Source organism: Choloepus didactylus, chromosome 19, assembly GCF_015220235.1.
Source record: "Choloepus didactylus isolate mChoDid1 chromosome 19, mChoDid1.pri, whole genome shotgun sequence".
NCBI classification, from domain to species: domain Eukaryota; kingdom Metazoa; phylum Chordata; class Mammalia; order Pilosa; family Megalonychidae; genus Choloepus; species Choloepus didactylus.
Genome location: NC_051325.1, coordinates 42,610,604 through 42,626,434, shown reverse-complemented (window position 1 = coordinate 42,626,434; position 15,831 = coordinate 42,610,604). Strand labels below are relative to the sequence as shown.

Below are 15,831 nucleotides of genomic sequence, written 5' to 3'. Positions count from 1 at the left end.
AAGACAAATTCTAACTTTTGCTTATGTTCCATTAAAATACAAATATTATAGTCTAACCATATGACAACTTTGACCTAAAAAGATTAAATTAAAAAAAACAAACAACAAAACAGTACAAGACAGTTAAAATCTACCTCACGACTACTATTCTAGTCTCTTCAGCAAATCAGTGTAATGGAGACAAAAAAAAGAAAAAAAAGAAAAAAGGACTGTTCTGAATTAAAGAGAATTAAGGAAATTAATACTAGATGCGATACATGGTTCTGGAGTGGATTCTGGTTTGAATAACCAATCTAAAAAGATACTTTGGAGAAAAGTGGAGAAATTTGACTATAAACTGGCTATTAGATGACATTAAGGAATTCTTACTAATTTTATTATTGTAATTTTTTTTTAGCTATTTTTAAAGTTTTCTTATTTTTTAGAGATGAATACTGGTGTATTTAGAAGTGGAATGTCAGGATATCTGGTATTTGCTTTAAGATACGTCAGCATAAAAAAACACGAAGTTTTAAAAAATGACTTGCTATAATCTAGAAATTTTTAAAATGATGTTAAAATAAACTTCAACTATCTTTATTGACAATAATATGACAGTGTTGGAATAAATTAATCTTAAATGCAATTAGAGTAAGTTAATAGAAAAAACTTACTCTAGCTCTATGATGTGCAAGATGCAGTTAGCATTTGGGGTCAGAGGCCTGGGTTCAGACAGCTTTCTCCTTCATACACGGGATGTGTGACCCTGAGGAATAACCTCTACGAATTTACTTGAGACCATCTGTAAAACGGGGTTGATAACTCTCCCTCTTAGATTTGTTTAAACAAAAAAACAGGCAAAAAGCCTTAAAAACTATAAAACCTATATTAATATATTGTTACTATTCTTGGAATCATATTATTCTCTTTTTTATTCTTTTTGCCCATACAACGGGCAGGTAAAAATAAAAATATCAATACGTATTAAAACATGCATCATATCTGACTTAATTTTTTCCCATTAAATAGTTCATAAAATTAGGATGTTTTAACTATCTATCCAGATAGTTTTATTGTTATCTAAAACTCTACTCTGTTATCATCATGGTCTTTCATTAATACTTACATGTATCCACTTTCCATTTTCCTTTTTGCTGCAGATAAATGCGGATAAATGTAAAATAGCAATAATCAGACCATCAAAAAGATCCTTGCTAATTTGATCATCTTGTGCATTTATCTACAAACTTCATTTTGTATTCTTTTTGCCTAATCTAATTATGTTTATTTCTTATTGCCTTCATTTCATTTTTCTTATAATTCTTTATTTCCTTATTCAATTGCAATGAACATATTACTAAAAAACTAGGTGTATCTCTGCATATAAACACAAGAACATGTTAATAAACTTCAAGCAAGTAAGCACAGTGTACCTCAGAGAAGTGCTACTATTTGCAGTTGTTTCCACACCAGTACTGATCTCTGTCATCAGGTCTGAGAGGGGAAAGTTTTCTGGAAGAAAAAAGATAGCATTACAATTAATATTGCCTTCATTTCTCCCAAACAAATAACAGGAAACCTAATTTCCTAACCTTTTTACGCAAGTGGGCAACAAATACATGGATGGTGTTACCCTGATCTCTATATCTGTATCTATATCTATAGACACATATATATATCTATAGATATATACACATGCATACATATGTACATATATCTATCTAATCCCAACTATTCCCCACCAATAATAAAATAAAATCCCTCAAGAAACATTTTAGCTAGGTTGATCAAAAGCAGAGGGATTCAAAGTAATCTGGGCAGAGAATGAGGATATATTTGCAGGGCTCCCCTGGGTAACTAGTGAAGAATGCAGATATGCTGGACTTCCCCACCTGGGTTGTTACTTGTGCTTTTGCAAACGTTGAGGACTGACAGTTTGGTAGAATTAGCACTCGATCTTGGGTTGCGCCCTTGTAAAGCTTGTTGCTGCAAAGGAGAGGCTGAGCCTACTTATTAATTGTGCCTAAGAGTCTCCCCCAGAGTAACTCTTTGTTGTTTAGTGTGGCCCTCTCTCTCTAAGCCCATATGGCAGGGGAACTCACGGCCTTCCCCTTCTACGTGGGACATGACTCCCAAGGATATAAATCTCGCTGGCAACGTGGCACATAACTCCCAGGATGAACCTGGACGTGGCATCAAGGGATTGTGAAAATCTTCACCAAAAGGGGGAAGTGAAATGAAACAAAGTTTCAGTGGCTGAGACATTCAAATGGAGTTGAGATGTCCCTCTGGAAGGCATTCTTATGCACTATATAGATATCCCTTTCCAGCTTTTAGTGTATTGGAATAGCTAGAAGGAAGTATCTGAAACTGTTGAACTGCAACCCATAGCCTTGATTCTTGAAGATGATTGCATAACTATGTAGCTTACATGGTGTGACTGTGTGACTGTGAAAACTTTGTGGCTCACACCCCCTTTGTCTAGTGTATGGACAGATAAGTAGAAAAATGGGGACAAAAACTAAATGAAAAATGGGGTGGGATGGAATGTTTTGGGTGTTTTTACTTTTATTTTTATTTATTTATTTTTCTTGGAGTAAGAAAAATGTTCAAAGTTGATTCTGGTGATGAATGTACAACTATATGATGGTACTGTGAATAGCTGACTGTACACTGTGAATGACTGTAGGGTATGTGAATATATCTCAATAAAACTGAAAAATAGCAGAGGGATTTTAGAGAACAGGATCTGTGGTTCTCGAGGACTTGGTTGAAAAGCAACCATCACACTTTCCCACAAACTCTGAGCTGGATGAGATTCTAGGCTAAGAACGCATCTCTAGTGCCTCCTACGTTGCTTACATAAAAACCATGAGAAACTTATCCATAGCAGAACTCTTAGGGGTAAATTAACCTTTAAACCAAAATTAGACAGTAAGGTACACCAGACTAATCAAAAGAAGTGCTATGTACTGTGAGTCACTGAATGTATACTTTGGATGGATTGTATGGTGTGTGAATGTACCTCAACAAAACTGCTTAAAAAAAAAAAAAAGTGCTGCGGAAAGAGGATGAGTGAGGGGCTCCTTCTTCCTCTTTCCAGGGTCCCTGGGGTGACTGGGAGAACTATATGCAGTGAGACCAACTGGCAAAAAACGATTAACTGTGACACCAAACAAACAAACAAACAAACAAAAAAAAACAAAAACTAAAGGCTAGTCTCATCAAATCTTCACAAGGAAATAAGTGCCAAGATTGCCCCCATTTAACAGACGAGTATTCTAAAGTTTAAAGAAAGTGAGTGAGTGGGAGAGCTGGAATTGAAACCCAGGTCTGCCGAGTTCCAGTATCAGTTCTTGTCCACCATGCCATGTCTATGCTGCCTCTCCTTTTAGATAATTAGAAGTCACTGTCATTCTACTACAGTTTTATTTACAGACAAAATACTCATGCAGTACCTATATCATCATAGCGCTCCACCCAGACTACAGAAACTCTGGTCTCAGGTCCTAGGGGAGGTACAGGGCGACCCTGAGGCAGCTTCTTCATTCTGGAACCGGGACTGAGCTATATGAGGCACAGAAAACCAGAAGAGGAGGGGGAAAAAAAAGAGCAGCTTAATAAAACTATCTAGTTATGCATTTATCAAGATGCCCATTAATGCCAGAGAGAGAATAAAGGAAAGTATCAAGTTGTGGAAATCACTCCAGGAAAAAAGTGTGAAATACATTTGCAAAAAAGCTCTTCCTTATCAGTCTCAACCCATAACAAAGAAATAGGTCTAAAATTGTCAAAGGGAAAAAAAGTAAGGAATACTGAACAATTATAAGACAATGGTTATTTGCATGCAATGTCTTAATGAGGGCTTAAGAGGATGTGACTCTATCTCTATGGCTAGAAGGCATTACACTTTCCCCATCACAGCAATATCACTACTTTCTCTGGAGATCCTAACTTCTAAAATACTCCATTTGCATGTTGTTCCTAGTGCCCAGACCAAATGTTTCCTACTGCAGTCTACGCCTAACTCCTCTTTCCTTGTCAGCAGAAAGAAACAGAGTTGCATGGGCCTTGGCTGTCATGCAGCTCGTTTCCAGCCTCCTGCCCTTTCCTCCACCCCTCCAACTGGCAGTACCCTTTCTTTGAGAGGCCAAGAGGACTATGTGACTCCCCTTTAACAAACTGGCACTCTGAGCCCCACCACTTTTAGAGGATGCAGCAGAGCTAAGTATGTGCCCTAAAAAAAGCTCATGTGCACAGAGGGGGAAAATCCTATACTTGTTGAATTTTAAAAATAAAACTGCTTATTAACACAGAAATATGCAAGTATTTTTACCAGATAGCCAGAAGACTGTCTCTATTATATTATGCACAGAAAATGACCTGGACCAAGAAATGCCCCTCAGACTAGGACAGACATCCAGCTATCCTCAGAGACTATTTTTTTAGCATCATGGCTCCTAAGCAGCTTTTAACATATTCACAATATCCCAAAAGACCTGTTTCTGAATTTGTGAATTTTCTTACCCAAATAACAACTTTCAGTATAGGAGCAGCTATGATTCACTGAGTACTTGCTCTGTACTGAGTACTGTGACAAACATTTTACATCGAGTTCCTTATTTAATCTCATCACTACCTGGTGACATAGGTATGACTATCCCCTTTATGGAAGATTAGAGAACTTTCCCAAGGCCACACAAATAACTGGCTGAATTTTTGGACTCAAACCCAGGTCTGACTGTAAAGCTTGTGCTTTTAACCAGTGAGCTAAGTGGCCTCCCTTATCATGGCGGTCTCCTTTAGGTCCTTTACGGAGATATTCTGCAATAGCAGTCATTTGCTAGAACATCTCTACTACTTTCAAACCTTTTCCTTCTTAGTTTCTTATCAACATCCTCTATGTTGAGTTTAGATTTCTTATATCACCATTCTTCTCTTAAATATATCTATGAACTGAGAGGACCAAAAAAGGATGCTGCCCAAGCTGGATGGTCCTCAAACATTCCCCACCAAGTATTTTTCAACACAATCTTGCAAATGTTGTTTCCAAGGACTTTCTCTTCCAATTTTATTTCCTTTCCTTGCCTTGTTTTTTTGTATTGGACCTACAAAATCATGTTGAACAGATGTGGTGAGAGCAGACATCCTAGCCTTGTTCTTAATCTCAGACAGAAAACATTCAAGAATAATGAATAATGCAAAAGTATGATGTTAGCTACAGGTTTTTAGTAGGTGCCCTTTATCAGGATGAGGAAGGTCCCCTGTAAGCATAGTTTGCTAAGAGTTTTTCTCATGAACGAGTGTTGAATTTTTGTCAACTGCTACTTCTGAGGTAATATGATTTTTCCTAGTTTGTTAGTAGATTGAGAAGTATAAATGATAAATAAAAACATGGTGTGTTTTACTTATTCCAGATTTGTTATTCTCCGGAAATAACTATCCTGGAATTCAGAAAATGAGTAAAAGGGCAGTCAATCACTGAATAGTAGAGGAAACTGGCTAAAATCCTGCATTACCACCAAAAACTCACTTGTTAATCTCTAAAGTATTCTGCGAAACTTTTTTTAATACAGCAACTCCTGACTTACAAATCATTCATTACAAAGTCTCATAAAACTTGATTTTTTCTCTAAAAATGGTAAAACATCCCTCCATATTTTTTTCAGCATATACTTACATTAAAAATAATTTCACTGTGGAAGAAACCAAGTTAAATTTCTATACAATGGGGAGAATGGCTTCAGTCAACTTTATACTTCTTTTGCATGCTTTTCTTATTTGTTTTAAATCAATCTTCTTTACACTTATGAACTGATCCTGTACTCTTCCTATCACTTACTTGATTGCTTTCCAGTAATGACTATAAGGTAACATGGGGGGGGGTACAGATAACAAAGAAATAACATCTTATAATGTAAGAAAAAAGTATAAAAGCTAAAACCCTCTGCTGTAGTAGCTGCTTTCTACCTTACTTGGTGCATTTATTCATATTGAGTTACTCTCCAAAATGCTATCATTTGTATGAGGTCAGACATAAATTGAGCATTGCACGATTAAAGATGTAGAATATATAGCCACTGCTGTGACTTGAGTGCATACTTCAAACACTGAATAAAAACCTAGGCTTGGAAAGAATGGGTGAAGGACCAACCTTAGTGTCAGAATGGCTAAATTAAGGAAAACAATAAAAGCTGTCTTGGATAGAAACTACTTGTTACAGGCTTAAAAAAATAGTGAGAATTTTATTTTTTAAAAATTAAGTTTTATTCTGCTTTAATTGCTCTCTGGATTAAAATTAAAAGCTTTTCAGCATGATTCTATAGTTACCACTATTTCACTATAATTTTTTGGAGATATATCAACAAAGTGACTTACCCTCTGTGAGGAATTAAGATTGTCTGTATGATTGGGGAAAAGCTCAAGTGTCAGGGATGGCTGTTTTAAAATTCCTGGCATAAGATCCATATTTGAATCGCTATCTTGATCTGAGATGTTACTTTCCAATGAATCAGCTATGGTGTTAAAAAAAACAAAAGTCAATTATAACACCTCCTACTTCTTTGGAGCAAAAGTGTTTAATTATGCTAACTAGTCTGAATCACTTAAAGCATTGCCTCTAGAGCAAGGGTTGGCAAACTTTTTCTGTAAAAGATCAGGTAAGTAAATATTTTAGGCTTTGCTGGCCATATAAGTCTCTGTTGAATATTCTTCTTTGTAAATTTTTTCCTCCCACAACCCTTCAAAAATGTAAAAACTACTCCTACAGGGCTAAATTTTGCCTGTGGGCCATAGTTTACCAGCTCCTGCTCTAGGAGTAACTGAGATAAGACCAGAAAATATTTGACTTTTCAGATACAGAATATAATAAAATCTATCTGTTATTCTCGAAAGTATTTCAATTTTAAATTCAATGATGCAGCACTGTGCAATGGGGCACAGTAGGCAACAGGGCATCCAAGAGCTAGAAAGGATAGCCTCTGTGATTAAGGAGCAATCTGGTTGGAAACAAACACACCAAGAATAAAAACAAAAACAAACCAAGGGAATACAAATATTAAGACACAGGAGGAAGCTGAGTTGGAGCAGGGGTGCAGCTGGCATAGGGATGTTTCATCACAAGAAACAAAGACCCCATGGTGGGAAGTACAGTGAAAGGAAACGATCTAGCCCTAGTACAACTTGGTTGGTACAAACAGGCAGGGCCAGAGAAGCAGGCAGGAATTTAGTCCATAGAGTACAGATGGGGTTTTATAAAAAACAGCCTTGACACAAAGGCAAGCAGCTGCTAAGATACTGACCTAGACCATGGAAGGCCCATCCTGCCAGGGACCCAACTGGTCCCAGAGTCTGAGACAGGAAGGGCCTAGAGAAAAATTCAAGGATCCAGTACAAAGGTTAGAGAGCCATCAAGGCAGGGCACAAGAAAAATCATAAGCTTGGAGATGAGACTGTGAAAGGTTCTCCCATCCAAAGAACAGTCTCACTAAAGAAGGAGGTGAAGTTTTCCACCTACTGACAGGCATGAAGAAACAGACATACCTTCCAAAAAGCCAATGTTCTAGGCAAAACAAGACTGAGTTCAAACTAAGAAGTAGTTATCACTCCTAATCCTTAAGAAGAACAGCCTTGATTGCTGTCTTTTCTAGGTGGCTTAAGTTTCTCTTTCTTGGTGTTAGATAATCAGCCAGATGCCATCATGAGAGCCTTCTGGTTGTAGGATTCTATGAGGTTCCATATAAAGGCTCTCACATGGAAAAAGAAGTAGGTGGGGGATCACTCATAATTAGAGAATTAAATGAACAGACTGGAAAACTCATTGGGTTAAAGAAAGACCAGAAATGGGTTGAAATAGGAGTCCTTTACCACTCAAAGATAATTATTAGAAAGGCAGTCTAATCCTCTTTACTTCCCATAAGAAAGTTAAGAAATAACATCTTACACCTTTGCATAATTTAATAGTTATCACACCTTAAAAAATGAATAATGCCTTAGATGACTTCAAAATCTCTTCAAATGCAATAATATTGCACAGACCAGTGAATGCAAAAATAGATTCTTAAATAGCACAAAACAAAAAAGTGTTCTTACTTAAGGATTCCACAGGAGAAGGAACCACAAAAGCTATTTCTGTAAGGGCATCGGCATAATACAGCACCTTCTTCTGCCCATTGAAAATGCTAGCCCCAACATCTTCAGAGGAAATTACTTCATCTAGGAATGAGAAACATGACATTACTCCTATGAAAAGTGGCAAAATCCAATATCAAAATCTATAACCAACTAGTTAATAAAGAACAACAAACAGAAAGTACATTTCCACTAGAACCAATAAGTGAGTGAGAATAGCATAAATGTTCATTAACTATCTTTACACTGATTTTAAAATGATAAAGTCTTTATTTCATAGTTTCTGAAACTACACTAAATCAGACCACTGCTGATTAGCAGGGCCTTTAGCTCCTACATCTGAAGCAGGTTAAGAGAGCAGTCCTTTTGAACAACAGGCAATTATCAGAAGGAAGAAGACCATGACAGTCCGTCTGAGGGGAGCTGGAGCGGGGTGTCTATGTATGTATCCTTGCTTTCAAGGCACTTCTATCCCCAATCTCTCTCTACTGCTTCTCAGTTCTGCTTCTGTCTCCCCCAGTGGTTGGTGATATGATATAAAGATGTACAGGCAGTCTTAGTAATAGCATCTGCTCTAAGCCAGCACTGGCAAAACCGAATTAACTAAGAAACCCTCCTGAGAGCTAGTACAGTTCTCAGTGAAAATGAACACAATGTCCTACCAATAATACATTTTAAAAAACCCTAACAATCTGGCAAAAAAATTGAGCAGAGGATATGAGCAAGCAGTTCTCAGGAACGAAAGAAAATATGAAAAGACGCTCAAATTCAATTATAATTAAAAATAGAAAAATTTCTCACCTAACAGATTGAAAAGGATACTTAATGTTGATGAGGATGTGGCAAACATATTAGCAAACCTTTTCTGTAAAGATCCAAATAGTAAACCCTTTAAGCTTTGTGAGCCACACAGTCTCTGGTATGACTTCTCAACTCAGGTTTATAGTTGAAAGCAACCATAGATAATACGTAGAAAATAGAGTGTGTGACTGAGTTCCAACGAAACTGTTTACAAAAATAGGCATGGGCCGTAGTTTGCCAACCCCTGGTTAAGCCTGTGGAAAGGTGCTTCGTATCTACTGTAGTAGACACTGTGGTTACTGGCCAACACCCACTTTAACCCATTTCCACTCTACAGCAGTCATGAAGAGCAGGTGGGATTGATTCTTTGTATCAGCTCTAACTTGTCTATAGCTCTCTCTAAAGGTCATTCCATCTCTTTTGTCACAGAGACAGGTTCAGGATCCAATCACTGTATAGCTCAGGATTTTGCGAGTTAGGGGATTCTGAGACCCAGCTAATCTCTCCTCTTCAGGACAGTGTGATATGTGAACGTAAAGCCTGGAACTGCCTTTTTGCACTACGAGAGAAGCCAGGTTGGGGACAAAACCAATGCATGGAGAGCAGAGCTCAAGGAAAATTACAGAAAAACAGAATAGAGGTGCTGATCAGATGACACCAAAAACTTACACTAAACTTTGGAATTTTCAGTTACATGAGGCAATAAATGAACTTCAAAATCTAAGCCAGTTTGGGTCAGGTTTTCTCTTACAACCATAAGCATCTAACTGATAAACTTATCAAAATGAAAAATGTACACATCCTTTAACAACTGTACTTATAGGAATTTAGCCTATGGATATACACAAGCATATGTACAATGGTATGTGGAAATAAAAATTACAGTATATCCCTAAATACTTTGATTCAGTCTTAACAGAAATTAAAAGAAACTACAGGTTGTAAGTTACAATGGTATTTAATGAGAAACCTTGAAAGAGTATAATCTTGTTAATACAAGAACTCTGATAATTCAAAGCAATGAACAAAAGAACAAAGAGCATTAGCCAAGTGGCATAAAGACCTTAAGTTTAAATTTACACTTGCTCTGGTACTTGTTATCATCATTAGAGTTCTTCAAAAAGACATGTAGAGAAAGGCAAGAATCTCTCATGGATAGCCAGCTATTAACCACAAAGATTTTTATATAATGTCCCAAAAATGTAACCTTTAATGTGAATCTTTGATAGCCACAAAATTTATAAAACACACCTGTTACAGAAAACTGTATTTGACAGGGAACAGTATGTATTGTTTGCTATGGATAACCTAAATTTATTAGAATACTTTTACAGGAAATTGAATTTCTTCACTAATACTATAAAAAAGGGGCTTACCAGCCTTGTGACAATTAAGCCATTAATTTTATATTAATTAGCCACATCAATTATATATATACATATGTCTGTAGACATATGTATATATACACACACATATATACACATACAAACATTCAAATACATATACATACATACATACATAATTCATATACACGGAGAATTCTGGAAGAATATACAAATTATTATAAAGTGACCCCCTGCGATAATTGGAATTAGGGAGGGAAACTTTTCCTTTATATACATCTGTTTGGTATTGTTTTTGAAATAACATTACAAAATCATTACAAAGGGAAAAATCAAGAGCAACAAAACAAGAAAAAACAAACAACAATTATGAATTTTACCTTGTTCAGATGTTTCACCATCATCACAGCTGTTAATGGACCAACTCGTGGAAACATGCCCAGTCCAACCAGGGTGTTTGCCTACATCTACCGGCCAGCCAAGGGATAGTAAAAATTCTAGGAAATGTGACTGAACATTTCTGGAAGATTCCACATTCTTTAAAATCTGAAATACATACGAATCATCAGCTATAACGAAGGAAACAAAAGAGCATTATCAAAATAAATCTTCATAAAAATTGGTTAGCTTTGAAGCTTTTGACAAAGCTTTCGACAATGCCATTCAAGTCCAAGCTCAGAATAAACTTGGAAATAAGGCATTAAAGTTAAGGATGCAAGCAAACTTTGGAGTTAGATTTGGGTTCAAATTCTGGTTGGGCCCAGGGCAAGTTTTTTAACCTCATTAAGTCTCAGTTTCTTCATCCATAAAATGGGGATAATAATAATTGTTGTGAAGATTAAATGATATAATGCAGTTTCATCCCTGGCTACAACCAGTCGGTCCCTCAGTTTCATCCCCGGCTACCACCAGTTCACTTCTCCAAGGTCCAAGCATATTGGAACCCATAATGAACTTCTCTCAATTTCATAAAGATGCTGTTCTCTCCTTCCTCTAGGGCTTTTGCTATTACTTTGTCAGTAACAATCTACTTTGATTTTTAACCTATCATCAATGCATGCCAAAATACCAGCTTAAATGTCTTTTGCCCCAGAACACCTTGTTAAAACCAGGTTAGGTTTTCCTGTTATGGTTCCTATAACGTGCTTTGGTGCCCCTATTATCACACTTCACTATAGTTGCTTACTTAATCACCTGTCTTCCCCTCTAGAGAGCAGTTATAGGAGGCCAGAAATCTGTCAGATCTTGTTCAACAGTTAACACTGGCATCTAATAGATAGCAGACAATTAACAAATACTTATTGAATGAATAACATAACATGAGTACTGTCTCATAAATCAATTTTCTTTTCTAGTAACTCACCAATAATTTCCAAATAGTGCATCTAAACACTTTGTGACTGGCTAATTTCTTAAGGTGTGCTCAACTTATTGGCTAATGAATGGTTTTAAAGGGACTATGGTAAAATTTTAAGATCATCGTGCCAGTCACAGTGCCCTACACATCTGAATACTAGATTTTAAAAATCTTACTTTGGTCATTTCCTTTGGTAACTGCCTGACTATTCCATATTTCAACTACTCACTTCCAACAGAAACTTCAAATCTCCTGTCATTTCCTCTCAGATTTCCACTCTCTCCTATATTTTCTTCATCCTTTAGTCTGTGGTTACTGCACCCTGTAGTCTCTTTGCTGTACTTGTCCAAATGTATTTTACCTAGTCTTATATTTTTATTCTTTACTTTATCTCAAGTGCTATTTTCTCTATTACACAATTTGTATGCTTCAACTGAAATTATTTGCTTGTGAAATTACCTAGAAGGTGAGCGCTTCAAAAGCAAAGATATTTATTCATTCCTGTACCCCGGTTCACAAGGAAGCACAGAGAAGTTCAATAAATATTTATTGCAGTTATTATACTCTTCTTGGGCAATCGGGCCTACCTTTAGCTTTTTGTGGCTAACTTTCTGTATTTTCATTTCCTTTGTCTAATGAGTCTGAACTCCTTATGTGGAAAAAAGATATGCTATGGCTTCTCTCTAAAATATATTCCTTAAGGGCCAAAAGCATCATGAGACTAAACACCACAGTTTTAATTAATTCAGTTTCTAGGCTGGTTCATAAAAAGTATTTAAACATCAAGAACAAAATATGCATTTCCTATCACAGGAAAGTACAAGCCATGTAAAACTGTTTATATTTATAGCATAAAAAATTACCAAAAAAAGGTTCAGAATTCTTACCTCTTGGTTTGTCTTCTGACCAGGTTTCATATAGAAAATAAAAACGGTGTCGAAGGGACGACATGGCAAGAGATCCAGATACCCAATGTCATCAAAAAATCCAGGTATTGTGGAGTCAAGTGCAATAAGGTGAGGAGGTAGACGACTATTTGCAGGTTCCTACCACCAAAAGAAGAAAGGGGCAGTTATGATCTCTTTTCATTATTTTAACTATAAAGCAACACTTGTTCATGGTTTAATAAAAATTAAGCAAGAAAATGATAAAGTCACAGGAATAAGAACAACCATAATCCTAAACTAAAGAATATCTTTCCAACTGAGGATTTTGGATACCTCAGGGCATCCTTGCCTTAAGGCAAGAGATTTTAAGATACACTGTCTTCTACTCCATGAACTGATTGAGTAAACATTAGTAAGAAGAAGAAGAAAACATGATGCATTGGAAAATAGACTACATTAGAAGCCAGATAACCTGGGGTCCATACTTTGCACTAATTCTCTGCATGAACTTGACTTAGTCTCATCCTCTGAGCCCTGAGAATCATATTTTATGATTATCAAACCTGGGGAGAAGGAGCATCTGAAAACTCATGATGAGAATGGCACAACAGGTGAAAATGAGAACTACCTACACCAATTTTAGATGATGAAGATCCCACAGAAAGGAAACAGGGCCCTTCAATTGCCCCTGAGCTACTCAGAGCAAAACTACAACTTAAATTTGAGATTGAACTTCAAAATATGCTCCACCCGTTCCCTTTCTACTCCCTCCAATCCACCCCCCTCCCCCACACGCCTAGAAAGAAATCAGTTTTATTGTTGAATGTTGATCTCTGGTACTTAGCAAAGCCTTTGCTATTGCATTTTTTTTTTTTTTTTGCAGTTTTATTGACATATAATCACATAACATACAATCATTCAAAGTGTATAATCAGTGTTTCATAGTATCATCATAGAGTTGTGCTTTCATAACCACAAACTCTCAACATTTTTATTACTCCAAAAAATAAAATAAAAATTAAAATAAAAAAGAACACCCAAAACATCCCATTCCCCTCCCCCTCCCATTGTTCATTTCCTTTTCTTAATATAGTTTAATTGAGATATATTCACAAACCCTACAGTCACCCATAGTGTACAATCAATCAAGGCACCATCATACAGTTGTGCGTTCATAACCAGAATCAATTTTTGAACCTTTTCCTTACTCCAAAATAAAAATAAAGGCAAAAAAGAACCCCTAACTCTTTCCATCTCCTCCATCCTACCCTATTCACCTGTCTGCATGGTGCACTGTCCATACACTGGATAAAGGGAGTGCAGGCCAGAAGGTTTTCATAGTCACACAGTCACACTGTGCAATCTACATAGTTATACAGTCGTCTTCAAGAATCATGGTCACTGGGTTACAGTTTGACAGCTTCAGGTCTTTCCCTCTAGCCATTCTAACACACTAAAGACTAAAAGGTGGTATCTATATAGCGCACAAGAATACCCTCCAGAGTGACCTCTTGACTCCATTTGAAATCTCTCAGCCACTGGAACCATATTTTGTTTCATCTCTCTTCTCTCTTTTGGTCAAGAAGATCCTCTTGATCCCACAGTACTGGGTCCAGGCTCATCTTCAGGAGTTACTGCCCGCATTGCCAGGCAGATTCATACCCCGGGAGTCATATCCCACGTAGGGGGGAGGACAGTGAGTTTACCTGCCGAGTGGGCTTAGTGAGAAAGGAGGCCACATCTGAGCAACTAAGAGGCTCTTGGGGGTGGGGGGAGACGACATGACTCCTAGGCACAATTATAAGTGGGCTTAGCCTCTCCCTTGCAGCAACTAGCCTCACAGGGGAAAGCCCCCTGGTCGAGGGCTAAGCCCATTAAATTGGCAGTCCTCAGTGTTCGTGGGAAAATCAGCAATAGCCCAGGTGGGGAAGTCCAACACTTCTACATTTCTCCCCAGCTCCCCACTTACACTCTCTGCCCATATCACTCTGGGATGTGTCGGGATTTCACCCTACCCTGTATAAACACACCAAATCCCACTTCCCATTCAAAGCTCCATGCACCTATGGTGTTCAAACTGATTGTACAAGTTAAAATATCTAGTGTGCTACAGAAAATATAGATCCTGTACCAGAGAAACATCTCCTCCCTTGGTCTCACACATAAATTGTAGTTTCAAAACCCAGTCAGTATATTGCAAAGATTAAATCTCATTTCACAGAGCAACCTCTGCAACCTAAAAGCCAGGGCAAGTCACCAGCCCCCAGACTGAGACTTTCTGCATGGTGCCACTGTCCAGTCTTTCCAACTCTCTCCTGGCACCTTGTCCATTTTCCAAGTAGGTCATGAAGTAGGTAAAACTGGCCTTGAAAAGAACTTCTTTTGAAACAGAAGCTGGTCAAAGCAGGGTGCAAAGCCTTTGTGGCCATGGGTGGGGAAGGGGTGTCTGGCACTCAGGAGCAGAAGGTGGTCAGAATGCTGCGGCTCCCCCAAATAAGGGAAATTTTGATTTGCTCTGGATTATCTGTGTGACATGAGACTCAGAGCTAGAACTTGGCAGCTATGAATGTCATGAGTGTGGGTTCACTGAGGAATTCAAGTCCCATTCTAGAGCACACTGAATCTCATCTCCCCAAAAAGTCATGCTCAAGTCCTAACTCCTGGTCCTGTGGGTGTGATCCATTTGTAAATAGCATCTTTGAATATGTTATTAGTTAAGGGGAGGCCAAACTGGTGGGCATGGGCCGTAATCCATTTTGGCTGAATTCCTAATAAGACTGAACAGAGAAACCAGAGGAAAGAGAAAGACAGCTCGCCATGGGACCCAAGCAGAACCTGAGCCCCACCAGACTGCTACAAACTTAGGAAAGCATGGCCCAGCGATACCCTGATGTTAGACTTGCAGCATCCAAAACTGTGAGACAATAAACTATTGTTTAGGCCACCAAACAAACAAACAACCAAACAAACAAAAAAACAGTATCATCCTTTACCCCTGGGTCTGATTTGCCTTAGTCCTAAGCAGATCCTCTGTGTTCTCTAATTAAAGTCTGAATTCTTTTTCAGCTCTTTCAACAGTTGCCTTTTGGGGCAATATTGACATTCATAGCTGCCAAGTTCTAGCTCTGAGTCTCATGTGTCACACAGATACCCAAAATTCCAGAGACTGACCAGGTTATATACAAGGAGCTCAGCATCTCAGGATTTAGACAACCATTACAACCCAGGAATAGATGTGACTGCTGTAAGAGCTTACAATCTAGGGACCATTACAATAAGCATTCCCCTAATAAGCTGTGCTCTAAGATTCAGTTCTCAGAGTTTACACGTTATA

General features: G+C 37.7%; 1 protein-coding gene across 1 annotated transcript in view; it reads right to left on the bottom strand.

Annotated features, from left to right (window-relative positions):
• The window catches only part of RALGAPB (Ral GTPase activating protein non-catalytic subunit beta), a 121,332-nt gene that overhangs the window by 5,533 nt on the left and 99,968 nt on the right, over positions 1-15,831 (bottom strand). Inside the window, 6 exon segments of the mRNA XM_037811401.1 lie at positions 1,413-1,491; positions 3,438-3,546; positions 6,358-6,494; positions 8,071-8,193; positions 10,634-10,799; positions 12,498-12,656. Of these exon segments, the coding sequence (XP_037667329.1) occupies positions 1,413-1,491; positions 3,438-3,546; positions 6,358-6,494; positions 8,071-8,193; positions 10,634-10,799; positions 12,498-12,656 (773 nt within the window).